Below are 17,726 nucleotides of genomic sequence, written 5' to 3'. Positions count from 1 at the left end.
TCATTCCGGGTGCTCTAGTAGATCTTGTCCAGAGCACAAACTTAAACTATTGTTTCCTGGGGACAATTGCCAATAAAGCTTGCCTCATGTCTCCCTCCCTTGATTGGAGACAAGATCAAAAGGAAAAAAACTTGTCAAAATCTCTTTACTCCTTGCCCATAGAATCACATGTCAGTGTCATCTAGTCCTCCCTAATCAGTATATTAAATAATCCACATCATCATACCATTTCTTACATGTCAATTATGCTCTACAAACCTCTGTTTTTGTTTCTCCAAAGGATCATTGAATATTAAGAATTTAAAAGAGGGACTGAATAATATCCCTCATCAACGAATAACTAAGGTGCAATTGAGTGACCAAGCACATATGTCATGATCTCAACTAATCTCAAGAGTCCTGGTAGAATATATCCCATTGGAAGCATGTGCAAGCATCCCTCATACCAGCTCTTTATACCTTCTTACACGAGACTTCCTATGCTTTTATCATCCCATGCCTATGCTTTTATCATGCTGGTAGGAGTGTAGCACTGCCAGCAACTGAAAGGGATGTAAAGATGCGTGATACTGGGAGATAGATATTATTTATTGCGCTTAAATGCTGTCCTGTGAGACCATGATGACCAAGGCAGTGCAACAAAGACATATGGTTGAAGAGAAAGAAGTCTTCCCCTTTAAATCAGTAGACATGTAGAGTTCTTTAAAGATTTGATTTTGATTCTTCCTTGTGGAGTAAACCAAGCATTCATGTGACACTTCATTTGACCATCCCTTGTGGTGGAGTGAAGGCAATCCTTTTGTCGTTTACATAGGTTTAGTCTAGGAGGTCTCAAGGCAAAACCTACCTTCCCAAAAAACCGCAAAAGTGGGAGCATAAGAATGACATCTTAGAGCAACAACTCTTCTATTGCATCTTATTTGCAAGTGGACTTAAATGCCCAATCCTAAAGGAGAACACACAGCCACTAAGTTGGTGGTCGAACCCAATCCCACAGTGTGGGGACTTCTAATGAGCCTGCCTTGTCTTCCTATCATGCATGAATTCTGTGGCGCTATGAAGGACTGAAGTGACGTATTGTTTAATGCATCGGTGAGGATACAGATGGCAACAACAAAGAGACCATTCATGAGGGTTGGACAGATGGGTGCCACGATAATCTCAAGCACTAATGCAAGCTCAAGTGGGAAGCGTTGTCATTGAAGATTGCAACATGACATCCATGGGGAAGTAAAGCTAATTAAAAGAAAGATAACCCTCCCTTTCCCCTATCATGTAGGAGTACTCATGTTGTGTTGCGATTGTGGGTCACAAATTAGTTGGGCTAAAAAAAGAAACACTATCAAAACAGTAATCCTTTCTCCCTCATCCTTCACAACTTAAATATTTGAGATACTATAATTTCTTCTATATTTCTTTCTTTGGATGTAAAGATTAATGAAGGATGAGAAAATCCTTCATACAAGGAGTACGAGGCAATTGTTCTTATTAGTTGAAGAGTTAAGGTAGGCTAAATTCATTTTGTAGTTGCCTTAGTTTAAATAAACACATGTCACTCCCATATCAAGTTGCAATGCCCCTCTCCCTCTTGAGTAACTCAGTGCACAAGTTCCCAACAACAATGTGATATCAAGTTAATGCAACTCTTTCTGCCAACGAATTGCATAAATGATGATTATGTCAAAACTTGTTAAAATTAGATCTTAATATAGAATCTTAGTTTATTTTACAATGCATTGAACCTAAGAGTCAAACTTAATCTAGAGGTGCTAAGGACATTGAACCTAAGAGTCGAACTTAATCTATTGTGAAGGAATCCTTATGATGATGGACACAGTCTTTAGCTTCAGCTCAAGCATGTAGCTTTGTTCAACTTTGCAAAGCAGCTCAAACTTTTTTAATTGTTTAAATTATTTGTTTCCTTTTTACGTTATTATTTAGTAAATCTTTAAGTGAGAATGCTACAACAACAATAACAATTACAAGACCGTATGTCCTAATTATTTATAATCGACTAAACAAGAATATTAAAATGAACTAGTAAAAATCCTCCTTTTACTATTAAATTGTTTTCTCATATTCTACAGTAGTGTCTCAAATGGCTTCAAGAAATTTAAAGAAAACACCAAAATTATTGTACTTTAACTTGCAAATATTAAAAAGAAGAATCAAATGACTTAATTCCATTCCAATTTGCAATAAATCTACTAATGCTGATGCAAGAATGCCTAAAAACTTGTTCTATATAAACAAATATAATCCAAAGAAAAGAAATAATGATAAATCGTAATTGATATTATTGAATTTCATTAAGGTTAAAATTATGGACGTAAAGTCTATGATTTCATGATAGCCCTACAGAAATGCAGATGTAGCATACACTCAATATTAATTTTACCAAGTATGAGCAATCAAAATTGGGCCCAAATCATCTCTTAGCAACAAACTAAACTTAAAAGTAGATCTATTGTATCATACATAACCCAATCAGATTCAGAATGAGATCGGATTAGATGCAGATCAGGTATAATTGACTGAGTATAGTGATATCACTATCAAAGGAACTGATCACATGTTTTGGTTATAGTTCCTTCAGAAACTTAAAGAAACTAAGGCCATAAAACTTTATATTTAACCATTAGAAGGGAATGTGGAAGCAAAGACTCGTGTTATTTTCAATCTTATGTGACAGATCAACAGTGCAACACATAGCAAGCAGAAAAGGTACCTGCAAGAGGCACTGCCAATTGCTTTGGATTCTCCAAGCATCCAAGAATGCTTAACCTGAAACACATTTGAAGTATATTCTGCAGGCATATATAATCGAGCAAACAAAACTATATCCTTAGTCCTTCCACAGTACAAGTCCAAACACTCATATGTACCAATGCTTTGGACATCTCAATTGTTTTGGGTTGCAAGAGATAGCTCAAGGAAGGACCAAAGAAAGACAACATGCTATATCATCAGTTTCCTACATATGATTGTTCTTCTAAAAACAAGTTATTGACAAACAACAGGCAGATTTCAGCTTGAGATGAATCGTTCACTGCTACCAGTGAACGATTTATTGAGCTGAAACTTGAGGAAAAAAGGCATCAACTAATCAGCAACCTAAACATCATACTTGAACCACAAAAATTCTAAAGATCATAGAAGTGATATGTAGGTGTTTCTATTTTTCACAATCAATTAGTTTAGCTTCCTGTTTATTCATCATGAAATTTAGTGTCATGTATCGGGTTCAAACTGCCAGATAGTAAGAAGTTGATGGGAAAAAGGTCACAATACGAAAGTAAACCTTTGCAACCTAGATGAGCCGAGTTTTGAGTGATGAAACCAACCTTGGTGCATGCCTCGTGACCTTTGTTTGTCCTCATGATGCTGCTTACTGATATGCACAGGCAAACTTTCTGTAGCATCAAAGAACAAAAGTTTTAGCTAACCAATGGATTTTTCATCAACGGCCATTACGTTGGAGGAAAAGTTCAAGAGCACATCACACTCCTGTGGATCCAAACCCTCCGTCGCCGCTGGCAGTAGACTCCAAATCAAGAAGCTCAACGACTTCCGGAGTCATAAACCTCTCAATACCCCATCGATCACGCCGACCCCAAAGTATGGAGAGACACCACCATATCAGCATTTCACCGAACAGCTAGAGGAGTAGTTATACCAATGCGGGCGTCAGTACCATTAGGAATGGCGACGCCTGTTATGAGACGACGACGTACAAGAAGTGGAGGAATTCGCAACACCTATAGATATCGTAGCCAGCAAAGAGAGGGGAGGCACTGGAAAGCAAGACGGCGTTTCAGGAGAGCTTTCAGATGCGGAGAAGAGAATGACGGATCTCCTCGTGGAGGCCACCTTTCTGAAAGATCTTTGGACCTTTGGCGACGGGTCCTGGATGCCTGGCTACCGCCATTGACGGCGGCGGAGAGGAGCGGAGGAAGGGCGGCTTTGAGGGCGAGGAGAGTGAAGAATCGAGATGGGGAATGGGGACGGGGGCGGTTGGGCTTTTAAAGCATAAAACCGCGGGAAACTTCGCCACGGTATTTTCAAAATTCAAATCCTAATATTCCAAATCACTAATATACTAATGTAATATTATCACCGTTGCTCTCATCTATTTATAATCTTCCATTATAATTTTTAAAATATTATATACAAATTAATATATTCATAAAAATAATTAAATATATGATCCAAATTTTATAATTATATCTCATGTCCTATGTTAGTGAACATTGTACATTAACTTGTCCTTTTTACTATCTAATTTATTTTATAAGTCCTACAACAAAAAAATATTTTTGTTTCATTGATCGATATATTTTTTAATATATATATATATATGTATATATATATATATATCCTTAATGATAAGGTTGAAATATATATTCCTTTAAAATGAAAAAAAAGTACTTGATTTAAATCACCAATAAAATATTAAAAAGATCTAATCACAAGAAGTAATTTGTAATTACCTCGATCAAGACACACGGTCACGACAAGACAAGAACTCATTCAGCCATCATCTCTATCTATTAGAACAGCTAAAGATGACAACAGTGGGAAGAACTTGGCTAGAAAAAGAGAGGAGACCAAGTAATAGCTCAGTGCCGAAGCACCATCATCACCACCATTCTTCTGGCTTAATTTTAGAGAAACAAAAGCTTCATTGGTGCTTTTGAAAAAAGGTTAAGGGTGGAAGAAAACAGGAAGCCCAGTGGTGGTGTGCAGCAGTTCTGCTTCTGTGTTTCAGCCAGGCATTGCAGAACAAGAGGCCTTCGCAAAGAGGCCATTTGACACAGCTACCAGCAGCAGTAGCAGCATGAATGACGAAGAGATTGGAGAGAAGGATTCCGAGGATTTCCTCACCAACCTCTTCCATTCTTTACTCAATAATGGAGGAGAAGAATCTTCTTACAATCATGTTTGGCCATTATGTGACCTATCACAACACTCTTCTCACTTACCTATTCTTCTTCTTCTTAAGCTGAAATGGTTTGTGGATGGAATCAGGTCATGGAGCTCAGCCGGTGGGTGGTGCTGGGATCCATCATTGGGTTTGTTGGTGCAGCTCTTGGCAGCATTGGTGGCATTGGAGGAGGATGGATCTTTGTGCCCATGCTCCCCTTGATCATTGGATTTGACCCCAAGACATCAACAGCCATTTCCAAGTGTAAGTCAACAAGCATGCAGATGAACAATAATTTCAACCTACTTTTAATAGTCAAGAGGAATTCAGAACTAAGCTGTGAACTGCACTAGTTTTTGTGAAGATTAATATTTTCCTGTTTTGCTGCAGGCATGATCATGGGTGCTGCAGGAACAACAGTATACTACAACCTGAGACTGAGGCACCCAACCATGGACTTACCAATCATTGACTATGATCTAGCACTGTTGTTTCAGCCCATGATTATGTTGGGCATCAGCATTGGAGTTGCTTTGAATATAATCTTTCCAGATTGGATGCTCATTGTCTTCCTCATCATCCACTTCCTAGGTAATCTTTTAGGCCATCCCATATGTTCTTCCTCTCAGTCTCTTTTTTGTTTTTGATGCAACATGCTTTAATATCACATTGACTACAATTGCTGATCATGTTCATATAAAGAGGTCCTGATTTCTTCTGAGCACACAAAGATTTCCCCTCCCAATAGAAGAAAGCTAATTATCAAGTGTGTTCATATCCTGCAGTAGGAACTAAGCTACCCTTTCAGAAAAATAAATGTCAGTAGCAAGTAACCCTAAGTTTACAAAGCAGATATGTTTCTTTGTTCCCTATATAAAGGCACTGATCAGTTGTAAACTCTTGGTGTTAGGCACATAAACCAAAGAACTGTTCAAAGGAGTAGAAACATTGAAACAGGAATCCATTATGAAAAGTGTACGCCTCTTTGCTTATTGCTGTCAACTGTAAAATTCCCTCAAGCATGCATTTTGATTTGAAGATTTATTTGGATTTCAGGAAGCTACAAGTCTCTAGGCTTCACAAAGAAATGGTATGCAAAGCAGTTAATATGAATATTTCTGTGATAATGAACTCATAGATGGCAGTTGATCAAGGAAAAGACAAACTTATACCATACTCTCTTCTTAACACATTGTTTGAACCAACTAATTGTAGAGAATGTAATAAAAACCAGATCAGATGTTTCTTTTTTCTTTTTTTTTTGGTGTTTCTTTTCAGAAGAGTTTCAATTCATATTTTGCCTGTAAAATGTTACCAGGTGCAGAACTGGAATACAAGGCACTCCCTGGGGCTCTCCTGCTAATCCACAATGTAGAACTTCATCAGATGATGAGGTAGCATCTACCCAGTCAATATTATACTGCTGCTACTTATAAAGGATAACATCTACTGGAAGGAATTAACAGTTCTTTCATCCGTATGGGCAGCATTTGTGGCAGTCCAGATAGTCAAGGTGGGAATACAAATTGTCAAAATTCCAATAGTGAGAAAAAAGAGAATAGAGACCATTATAAGCTAGGATATTTTCTTATCCATCCATAATGAGTCACTTCTATATGAGATTCTTGTGCAGACATACACCACACAGTGCTCCACAGAGTATTGGGTTCTAAACATCATGCAGGTATGGCCTCCTACATAAATCAATGAAATGTTGTGATCAAATTCTGTATATGTCTGTGTTTGATTAAGAAGACAATGAACTGGACAATGATGCTACTTCTGATTGCATCAATTTCAGATTCATGATTTCAGGTGTGTGTGTGTGTGTGTGTGTGTGTGTGTACTGCATCATTGTGTGTCCCTGGTCCAAAAGAAATATCAGTGATAGAACCAAAATCATAATATCTAACAAAACCATGCATAGAATTACCCATTAATATTCCAAGGACAGAAATGATGACCCAACATAAAAAGAAAAGAAACTAATCTCAAGTAATTGTACCAGTATCAACCACTTTTAAAAGAAGCGATTTCATATGCTCCATTCATCAGCTACAATCTATGGGAAACTAAGCTTCCTATTCAATTTTTCATTGTTGCTCCTTTTTTATCACGAATTGAGAACACTTTGAAACCACCTACCACCCTTATCACTGACCCATACCTACCTGGTAATACTTGTCTAAAAACAGTTTTTTACGCTCGCAAATTAGCAATTTGATACAAAGATGCTCTATCTTATTCTCCCGTATGTAAAAGAATTAGCTATTTGATATACTTCAGTAGTTCAGTGTAGGTAATTGTTTGGATACTATTGTCACGAAGGTGCCAATTGTTGTTGCTATCACAATCAATGAAACTATCGGCCTCTGTGAAGGAAAGAGAACCATTGCCTCAAGGGGCAACCTAGAAACCAAACGGAAGATTCATCAGCTGCTTGGGTTTGGAGGAGGGCTCATCCTTGAACCATTGTTTCTTGAAATGGGAGTTCCTCGACAGGTTCTATTCTCTTGACAAAATCAAAGTTGCATAGTATTCCTTGGACTACTTATGATTTATGACCTAAATTTGCTATTCTGAACATGGAAACTAAGCTAGGATTTACAGAATAAATCATAATACAGTTCAAGAATTGAATTGTTTCTAAAGGAAAATTCTTTTGTTTTTATTTTCTTTCTGCATACATTCAAGTTATTTTTTCCTGACGAAATGATCTAATTTTCAAGCCTTTATACCCTAGAAATCAGGATCATTTCGGTCAAAGTTTTATGTAAGGTTCAGAATTAAAATTTGCCAAGCACTGCAATACTGCTCAAAAGTTCCTCAGGTATACATGATACACTTTCCACCTCCTTGACTACAATCAAATTAGCACTGAGTAGTCTCTTCTTTTCAAAAAAAGAAGTCTTGCCTAAATAGGATGATGACTATTACACATCCTAACCTACTAAAAGTAAACTATGATGTCTATCAACTGAGGCAGATCAAGTTCATGACCATCTCTCTCTCTACCCCTCAAAAGAAAAAACAATCATGACCTAATTTAATAAAACTTGACATGTCTGATAATTGTTGTCTTCAGAACAGCTTCTGAGAGTTTTAATTTTACAGGTTTCCAGTGCAACATCAACATTTGTAACGACATTCTCATCATCAACATCTGTCATCCAGTATTATCTGCTTCATTGTTTTCCAGTCCCATTTGGTACGTACTCAGCATTTCAACACAAAAGCAGTGTAATATCAACTGCTAAACTTGTGGAATCATTTTGTCTACTGACAGAAACTAAAGTTCATGTTTCTGCAGCTGCATACTTTGTGTTCCTCTCTATCATTGCGGCTTTCACAGACCAGCACATGATCCGAAGACTAATTATACTCCTAGGCCGAGCTTCCTTAATCATCTTCATTCTAGCCTTGACCATCTTTGTTAGCGCCATCAGTCTAGGCAAGGACAGTCTTGATTCTGATGCTTTGAAGTCTCAATCATTTTGGATGTCTAATATATTGCTTTGGGTTGCTACAGGAGGTGTTGTTGTGGCACACATGGTGGAAAAGTTAGAAAGGAGACAACACATGGGTTTTGAGAATTTGTGCTACTGTTCCTAATAGCTCCTTTCAAGATGATGCATCTTGAAAATTTAAGCAGGTGACTTCATGTTCTTTCTTTCTCTTCACCCAAAAAAATCCTATTTTTTTCTGATGAAGAGTTCTTCATTTTAGTTGTCCAGAACTAAATGTAGGACTTAAGCCTTAATTAATACTCTTAAAATAAAGGGAAAAAACCCTTTTCTTCAGCTCTTTACATAGTTGCACCTGTCACTCATGAAGCTTCTTATGAGTAGCTAGTTCATTGCATGGTTCCAAGTAATTACCCTGCATAACATTTTTGCTGTTACCAAACATTAGATAAATAACTACATAAATAATTTGATGCAACAAACGAAGATCAAACTGCACTGTTGAGCTAGACAAAGAAAAGCTGCTAGTTTCTATAATTGGACCTCTGTCACTATTATTAAAAATCTGTTGAAATGTGCTCATACTTGTTATGTCAAAATAATGAGGAAAAGAAATAAAGAATGTATGCATCCTAAATCCCGAAAAGTCTTTAGCACAAGAGATGTAAACAAATTTAGATTAGTGCTTATCCATGATAAACACCAGAAAGAGCACAAAGACATCAGAAAGAACAACAAAGTTTGAATCACAATTCCTTCCGAGTAATAACAACAGAATTACAGAATGCACCACAACAAGCAGAAAATATGAGGGGGAAAGATATGAGGAGATTTCCTACTTGAGTCGAGGATACAACAAACTGACTCCAACGTGCGTGCAACGTTTGTTCTTTGCAAGTAGTGCAAGTTAAGCTTCACATTGATATCCTCAAAGGCTCGCATCATCAATACCAATGACGAGACTCAGATAACCTTCCTATGCCCTCCAAACGCCCAAATCTGCCAGAACAATAAGCTGTCTGAGTATACTGGAACTGAAGCAACCTCGAACTCAATGTATCTTTGCAAGATAAATTAGCATCTTGAGCCACAGATATAACTCATTGATGCTTGCTTGAACATATTTTATATAAAACTGAAGCTCAAACATTTTTGGAACTCCAACCCATAGGTTTAAAATGTCAACCATCATACTGACTATAAAATTCAAGTCACCCTTTCGGGTTCAAGTTTCAAGCAAAAAGGAAATGGAGATACCATACTACTGGAAATAACAGGAACAGGAAGAATTAGTATAGAAGGAAAGACAATGTTTCTCCTTATGGTTGTATAGGTGGTTGAACAGGATAAAACCCAAAGTATCAAAAAGACGGTGGACTACAGCCTAACAGTGCCAACCTTTGAGCACTAATCAGACTCCTTATGCAAAAGCTAGTTAGAGTTATACATGTCATGCAACTTGAAAACCAGAAGTAAAATCCAATCCTAAAAATTCACATCAGGGAGTGATAACAGTGTATTTATCAAATAGGCATTTGAAAAGGACCCTCAACATGTCTTCAAGATATATAAGAAACTTATATATTCACCTTTAAGAAACTATAAGAAACATTTGAAAATTCACCTTTAAGTTCTTGTCCCAGCTTCCTGTGCATAAAGCACTACCATCAGAAGACAAACCTAAGCAGCTTATGCGGGCCTCATGAGAATTCTGAGATGTTCCCAAATTCAGAACCACCTACAGAGTAAATGAAAATGGAGATACCATAATCAAATTTCACATGTTAGCATCTGAATTTTAAAAATCAATCAGGCACACATATGGTTGATGTTATTTTTTACACATATGGTTGATGTTTAACAATGCATGTGCAGCTGCATGTGCATCTTTTCCTTCTGTTTTGCTATTTTCTCCCTTTTGGGAGGGAAATATTGGGAATCAGGAATTACATTTGAGTTGCTTTTGTGCTCAATCATATAGAAGATTATGTTTTTCCAATTGGCATAGATGATTCATACCTCAGCCATTAGTGTATCCCACACATAACAGTCACCACTGGAGTATCCAGCGAATAGAAGTCTTCCTGATATAGAGAACGCAATGGATGTGACAATTGGAACATCATTGTCATCACCTTCATGCTGTTGACTGTACACCTGAAGCTGGTGCCCAGTTCTCATGTCATATAACCTGCATGTACTGTCATCAGAGCCAGTCCCAAATCTCTGCCCATCAGGGAAGAACTTGACAGTGTTAACATCACCCTGGTGACCATGGTATGTCCCAACTGCCCGACTAGCAATTCGAGTATCCCATAATCGAGCAGTCATATCACATGAACCAGAGACAAACATGTTCGAGTTTGAACTGTTAATTGAGACACTGTAGAAAGAAAAAAAAAGATATTGCATTAAAAGGGATAGTGTCATACCAGAGTGTGCAAGAATAGGGAATATGAAAAGCTCATGGACAGATATTGCTTCATTGGACATCATTTCATAAAAATGCAAGTTTTCTAAAACATGTAAATGTGTAATTTCAAGGATGACAAGACCTTCATGGCAACCACTTCCTCTGAATTTATAACAAAAGGTGGGAAAAACAAGCTCGCATGGTGGACAAAAGCTTTAGTACATAGAAATATCTATAGTAGTAAATCTTAAATCATAATTTCAAATAAATGGTCAGACCAGTATTTACTGGTAGGCCAAACATTGTAACACATCATGGCACACACTTTTCTTGTTTAGTTATTTTTTTCAAATGACACCAGGTAATACAAATCAAACAGCCGAAAAGGCAAAAGATAACCTGACTTAACTGCCCCAAAGAATCAGCTGCTAAATCATGTCCAGAAGAAAAAACTACAGCTAAATATTTCAGCTTTGGCACTTTAATTCAATTTTAAGTTTATGAAATGTTACATGACTTAATGTAATTGTATGATATAAAAAGCTACCACCTCAATACATCAGCTGTGTGTCCTGAAGGAAATTCACCACCAAAAACAGAAATCCTTTGGCCAGTTGTGACATCCCACAGAACACATGTTTGATCGCCTGAACTGGTAATCAAGCGAGTTTCTTGATCTGGAACATACTGACAAGAATACACATAGCCCTTGTGCCCGGTAAGTATCCTTGAAACTGGAATGTTGCCATCTCTGTCAACTTGAGAATTGAGATTGAAAATAGAGCAGGCACTGTCAAGTCCTCCACATGCAACAGACTGCCCATTCGGCGCAAATGCACAGGTCATGACCCAGGGGCACTGAAGTTTTATAGCATGTGTTTTCTGACTCGTTAAAGCATTCCATACAATCAGTCTCCCATCTTGTGAAGCACTAACTATCCGATTCCTTTCAGGTGTCCAGTCCAATGAATAAACCTGACAGATATCTTAGAAAAAAATTTGATCAGTCCCTAGAAGAGGTCACAATATGAAAAGAATTTAGGAAGATTGTACAAATATCAAGGTCACCTTGTGGAGACAAAATTTTAGCTGAACAATTCTAATCAAGCAGTTCACTACCCTTTTCTTTTTCCATTTCTTCACTTAAATAAGCTAGCCTAGAAGACTTTATTGAGAAAAAACCATTAACAGATTGCCCTCAGTAGAGCTCAATGGCATGAAAAGATAGATGTGGTTGAATCTCCAAATAGACAGAAAACATAGCTAGTATGTTATATCATCCAAACAACAATGAGTGTTACATTATGGCTTGTTGTTGTTGTCTCCAATAACAGCAACTAGGTAACAACTCTGGCCAGATAACAACTATCCCAAACAGTTGGAACATTACAGTTTCTTGTTTGACATCGTAATTGTTGTATTTCATATCAGCCTTCATTACCTTCTCTCTTCGACCTTAGGTCTCATTTACAAGTTGCATCCAATACATACCTAAAACTAGTAGTATAGCAATGTCTTCCAAATGGAAACAAGAAGCTCTGGTGAGCATTCTCATACTTGGGTCCCCAATCAACACTAAATTGAATGACCTCTAATAGTGTGGATATACTCGAAGGCTTCCCTAGACCTATGAATTAAGACGAGGTATCTATCAACATCATAATGATATCACATTCTTCCACTTTATAAATGTCAATAAGTTCATTTCACCTATAAACATTTATGGGGAACGTGAGGGTTGATATTAAGGGTCCTCACTGAACTAGCATGGACATCCAAAGATATTTGATTCCACACACAAAACAAAAAGGCTTTAAATTCTGCAAGTGGAAGAGGAGTAAACGAATGTCATTTATATCACATGCATGCCACCAGTGAAGCCAAAGTCAGAATCTCAATGGACTAAAACAATTTTTCATGGTTTGGCTTCATTTTACTATTACAAATGAAGTAGGCTTAATAACATAGATGGAATACTGGTAATAAGAACCCAGATAACTCAAGCCCAAGTTAACGGTAGTTGAAGTGTCTTTTACAAGTCAATCTAAGTCTTAGCCTACTTTTGACTAAGTCAGCATGTCACTTCTTATACGCAAGTCACCAAAGTAGCAAAATCAGAATCTCTATTTAATTTATTGTCATTAAAAATGAAGGGAGCTTCATTACTAAGTATTTGGTTTTTCCCATTTCTCCTCCAACTTCGTCAGATTAGGACAGCAACCTGATAAGAATATATACAAATGTCCATCCAAGTTCAATGTAATTCTTTACTGCCAAATATGTGAAAGGCACATGCAGAGGAAAGACTGATTTTTGTTAAAGGTACACACACTTAAGGAACGTCATGAATGAGATGCTATAAAAAGTTCCAAACGAACCATAAAATCCAATCAATCAAATTATTTCATCTTTAGCAAAAGTAAGCAAAAACGATCAGAATACCTTGCCAGTGTGGCCCTGCAAGGTCCTGCAGCAAATCAGATCCGTGGAGTTAAAACTGATCGCCGATCTCCCTTGGCTCTTAGCAAACGCCGCCACTACAATATCAGCACAAAACATAAACCGCTAGAGAGGGAAAAAAAAACAGTTTAAATTTAGAAAATTAGGAAAGCCAATTCGACCATCAGTATCAAGAAGCAACTGCCTCCTCTGCTTCAACCGCTCCCTCAGAGAATTGACCGTAGCCGTCGCGGCTATGTGCCGCTCCTTCAGCTCCGCAACCGACATCGACGAACCCAAACCCTAGCTCCAACAAACCCAAAGAAAAAGACAAGGAATCAACGGTCTCCTGTCACGATTAACATCACCAGATATCAATAGCACCCCGATCCGTCATTTCCAGACCACAAATTCGTACCTTAGAGCAGAAAATAGCAGAAATCGAACAAGCGCGGGGGCTTGAGGATGAATGCGAGGACAGAAGGACGACCACGGGAGAGGTGTGGGGGAAGGCGAAGAGAAGAGAAGACGAGTGCGTGCTTACGTCGGACGATTCTATCTCCACGCGTTCGATCTCTTTCTATGCGCCGCGTCGCACAATTAATCCAGTACGAGAACGTCGGATCACCGGTTGTTGCTTCAAATCCGCGTAAGCACGGATCATAAAGCACCACGATGATCATCAACCAATGAGAGCGAATCTCAACACCATTAGATTATTAAGATAAACAGGAGATGGAAATACATGAATTTGCTGCATTCAAAATTTACTTAAATTTAAATGTATCCAATTAATTCAAGAGAATTCAGCTGGAATTTGAAAAACCTTATTTGATAAAAGAGTCATCTTTTTCTTATATATATGGAGGATGAATTCTTTAAAAAATTCCTAAAATTTTTTAAATAAAATCTCAAATTTAAAAAAATTATCCGTGAACGTCTTTTTCTTTCAAAATAATAATTCTATCTATCCTTGTTGATCATTGACTTTCGGTTTGTGGACCATTCCCTGAATACATTTAGTGAGGAAAGTGTAATAATTCTCATTGAATCCCGTTAGACCTACGATGGGGGTATAATTTCCACAACCAATAGTGGAGACTATGAGCTGCCCTCTCCTCTTCCTATCTTGCCCACGACCAATGGTAAAGAGTGAGTGTGAGAAGACCATGCCGACAAGAAAGAGGTACAAGAAAACTATACAACCTCTTTGTAATTAGCAATAAAAATACAATAATAAACTCTCGTATGAGGATTATGGGTTAAGATGGATAACCAAAGTTATAAGCGACAATACAATATCGTGTGAGAGCACAACTAGGAGGTGCAAGACATATGTGAGTCGAAAGTAATATTTTAAATTTATTAGGAGTAAAATATTTTTTTTACATGGCCAGTGAAGCTTTGCGAAAATTTTTCAAAACCATATGAGAAATTATCAAACTAACAGATTTTTTTCACCAATTCACCAATTTATATATAAAAATATAAAATCACAAGCACTAGTCTTAAATCCAATTATGTGGATGGTGAATCCAATCCTTTCTACTGAACGCTTTTAATACAACAAAAGTTGAAGATTCTTAGGCATATATCCTTAAGACAAAAAGCCACCGAATCAGCTTCCAAATCTCTGCTCCCTTCCACTAAGGCATCTGAAGATGTTCATAAACATTGAGCTTGTAAAAGTGTTGAGCTCAGGCACATGTTTTCACATTTTAATCAGGACAGTATGATATGAAGCCTTCTTAAATAAGCTTTGCTCTGTTTTGTGCTGTGAAAGCTGACAATGTTGCTGAAAATAAACACCCATTTCTGGTTGTTTTATCAGCACAAGTTAGAGGCACTATTACATGCGGTAAAAGTCAACAACAGCACAACTTACAGTCACTATTCCATTATTCGATCACAGGAACATGGGAAATTTAATGCAGTCCGTGGAAGAAGAGGTAGTACAATCATATGGTTCATGAGATAGCCATCACAGAGAGAGTGAGAGAGAGAGAGAGAGAGACTCCAAACTTCCACCTCACCTTCGATAATTGGGAAGACGGACTCGAAGGAAGTCTCCTTAACCCAACTTTCTAGATTCCACGCATCTCCTGCGCCCACCACTAAGCACACCACCATCTTTAAGCTAACAAAAGCTAATCTTCTTTTTATTCTTCTCTGCATCAGAGACAGTTCCCAGTCTTGGCAGCTTCGTCTCACTGGCCTCCAGCATACACACAGGTCGCGTAACCTGCATCCCAGAACAAAATAGCATTAATTAATGTGAAGACAATGTGTAGCATGAATCATGGCCGTCAGATTTGGACGTACTGGGGTTGTCGGTGGTGAGGACGGCGGAGTCGCTGAAGCCGCACTCCCAGGAGTTGCGGCCGGATGCCTGGTAGAACTGGTTCATGGCGTACGCGGCGTGCGATCGGACAGTGTTGGGGAGGTAGCACGCCCCGCCCTCCTGGATCGGACGGCAGTCCACGCCCGGCTGCCCGCACGCGTAGTCCAGGTTCGCCTGCAGCTCCGCGTCCGTCGCTCCTTCCCTCGGCACGCACCACCCCTTCGCAGCCGCCGCCCTCGGCGCTGACGTGCCGTTCCCCTGCGTTCCATCTCCACCAAACGATCAGCATCACACGGCTGTACAACTCGTGTTCAGTTCAGCTACACGTCTTTTTCCTGACCTGGGCGGGGGTGGAGGAGGAGGACGACCTCGCGAGACCGATGTCGTAGGTGGGGGTGAGGTCGGGGTGGAAGAGACCGAAGGAGCGCTCCGAGGTTGGCCCGGGCTTCAGGTCCTCGTCGTAGAGAGCGAAGATGTATGTGTCCACAGACTTCCCGGGCGCCATGGGCGTGCCCGCCAGGGAGCGCAGGTGCGACACCAGACCGCCGTTGTAGGCTTGGGCGTTCTCCACCGTCGCCCCTACTTCCCCCTCGTCCCCACGGTACGGCCACCCCGTCTCTGCCACCACGATCTCTGCTCCCTTGAAACCCACCGCCGCCACCGCCGACCCCACCCCGTCCAGCTGCGCGTCGAACATGTTCATATAGGTAACTCCCGAGCCGGCGTCGTGCCGCCCGGCGTTGGGCTGGAAGAGGCAGAAGGCGAGTGTCTCCGGCCGCGGGTCGCTCCGGTAGGCGAAGTAGGGGTAGGGGTTGATCATGAAGGGCGCCCCCGTCTTCTGCAGGAAAGCGAGCACGCCCTTGAGGGCCGGCACGAGGTCGGCGTGGAAGGCTCCGGATGAGGGCGGATCGGACTGGGCGAGGATCGTCATGATGTGGACGGTGGAGACCTTGATGCCGGCGGAGGGCGCGGCGGCGGAGAGTGCGTTGTACATGTTCTGCATGGCCGGGAGGAGCTGGGAGGCGAGAGTGGCGTCGCCAGAGGTGAGGGCCTCGTTGCCAACGGCGACGACGGAGATGGAGGTGGCGGGGACGAAAGGGAGGACGTTGGCGGAGACCCAGTTGGTGGCGGCGGAGGGATCGGAAGCCAGGGAGGCGATGTCGCCGTTGGCAGCGCCGATGACCACGGAAATGTCGGTGCCGGCGAGCGCACGGAGGATTGCCGGATCCGCGCCGTAAAGGCGGACCTTGGAGATAGTGGTGGACTTGAGAAGCCGCGCCGTCTCCTCAGGCGGCGGCAGGTTATCCGCCACCTGCCCGTAGTTCACCCCGATGAACGACTGCGACTCTTCCATCGACAAATCAAAACAGAACAACCAATTAATCCATAAAAATTCCTCGAATTTGCATCAAGAACACTCTTTTTCCTCGCATCTCCAGAATTGGAGACATAAAAACAACAATTGCTACACATGTAAGATCAATAAAACCTCAAATAATTTCTTGCTCAATCGTCTTCCTTTTCACAGTTCGCTTGGTAAGAACAAGACTTCTTAACTTAAATTGAACAAGTGCGACTCTTTCGATCAGAGGACGAGAAAGAGTCGATCAGAAGCTTAAAAAACTCCAAATTTCACATAACCTGATCAAAGATCTCTGCTTTTTTCCATTAAAAAAATGGAAAAGTGTTTATTCAACTTAACTACATCATCTTCCCTCGGAATCTTTGGAGCAAAAACAGAGTAAGCAGGAAAAAGCTTACTGGCGATCGGTACGGCAAGAAAGAGACTCCAAGCTGCGATCACGATGGACAGAGAATTCCTCAAAGCCATGGCGTCAGAGACTCCAAGCAGCTCAGAAAGTAGAGTGAAAGATGTTGCTCGATTAAAGAAGCTGCGCTTTATATGGCAGAGACGTGAGGTAAAAAGGAACACGATTCCAATAATTCTCAATCAAATCGGTAAAAGAGAAAGGAAAGCATGGAAGAAGAAGAAGAAGACGACCCTTTTTCTAACTTCCAGTGGGAACTGGCTGGTGATGTCGGGGGTAAAGGCGAGGCGAACACGAATCCAGTGGCCACGTGCTGCGCTGCACGCAAGAAAGCGAGCGTCCGTCCCGGTGGACCGAGCAATGCCCCGACACGTAC

At 40.1% G+C, this 17,726-nt stretch overlaps 3 protein-coding genes across 5 annotated transcripts; 1 reads left to right on the top strand and 2 right to left on the bottom strand.

Annotated features, from left to right (window-relative positions):
* Nucleotides 1-3,998: 3,998 nt before the first annotated feature.
* LOC103989886 (sulfite exporter TauE/SafE family protein 3-like) lies at nucleotides 3,999-8,536 on the top strand. Its single transcript, XM_018827365.2, has 11 exons — nucleotides 3,999-4,055; nucleotides 4,769-4,939; nucleotides 5,029-5,188; nucleotides 5,315-5,515; nucleotides 5,981-6,014; nucleotides 6,243-6,318; nucleotides 6,363-6,437; nucleotides 6,558-6,608; nucleotides 7,253-7,426; nucleotides 8,039-8,132; nucleotides 8,235-8,536. The coding sequence occupies exons 1-11, from the start codon at nucleotides 3,999-4,001 to the stop codon at nucleotides 8,534-8,536; spliced, it is 1,395 nt and encodes a 464-aa protein (XP_018682910.2).
* LOC135641824 (guanine nucleotide-binding protein subunit beta) lies at nucleotides 6,479-13,793 on the bottom strand. Of its 3 annotated transcripts, XR_010497799.1 has the most exons (8): nucleotides 13,659-13,791; nucleotides 13,423-13,543; nucleotides 13,244-13,338; nucleotides 11,352-11,776; nucleotides 10,408-10,771; nucleotides 10,013-10,126; nucleotides 9,228-9,387; nucleotides 6,479-6,618 (listed from the first exon to the last, which is right to left on the bottom strand). XR_010497799.1 is itself a non-coding variant. In XM_065157577.1 (7 exons), the coding sequence occupies exons 2-7, from the start codon at nucleotides 13,526-13,528 to the stop codon at nucleotides 9,352-9,354; spliced, it is 1,140 nt and encodes a 379-aa protein (XP_065013649.1). In that variant the 5' UTR covers nucleotides 13,529-13,543; nucleotides 13,659-13,793; the 3' UTR covers nucleotides 9,022-9,351. The 3 variants fall into 3 exon arrangements, 2 of the variants coding, with proteins under 2 accessions (XP_065013649.1, XP_065013648.1); XM_065157577.1 differs by lacking the exon at nucleotides 6,479-6,618 and having other exon boundaries at nucleotides 9,022-9,387; nucleotides 13,659-13,793; XM_065157576.1 differs by lacking the exon at nucleotides 6,479-6,618 and having other exon boundaries at nucleotides 9,022-9,387; nucleotides 13,423-13,589; nucleotides 13,659-13,789.
* Nucleotides 13,794-15,099: 1,306 nt separating this feature from the next.
* On the bottom strand, nucleotides 15,100-17,553 carry LOC135640790 (glucan endo-1,3-beta-glucosidase 7-like). The gene is made up of 4 exons (XM_065155530.1): nucleotides 17,343-17,553; nucleotides 15,922-16,928; nucleotides 15,563-15,839; nucleotides 15,100-15,482 (listed from the first exon to the last, which is right to left on the bottom strand). The coding sequence occupies exons 1-4, from the start codon at nucleotides 17,410-17,412 to the stop codon at nucleotides 15,448-15,450; spliced, it is 1,389 nt and encodes a 462-aa protein (XP_065011602.1). The 5' UTR covers nucleotides 17,413-17,553; the 3' UTR covers nucleotides 15,100-15,447.
* Between the last annotated feature and the right edge of the window lie 173 nt (nucleotides 17,554-17,726).

The sequence above is a fragment of the Musa acuminata genome, chromosome BXJ3-6 (genome assembly GCF_036884655.1).
Source record: "Musa acuminata AAA Group cultivar baxijiao chromosome BXJ3-6, Cavendish_Baxijiao_AAA, whole genome shotgun sequence".
Lineage (NCBI taxonomy): Eukaryota > Viridiplantae > Streptophyta > Magnoliopsida > Zingiberales > Musaceae > Musa > Musa acuminata.
This window is presented reverse-complemented; position numbering and strand designations above follow the sequence as displayed.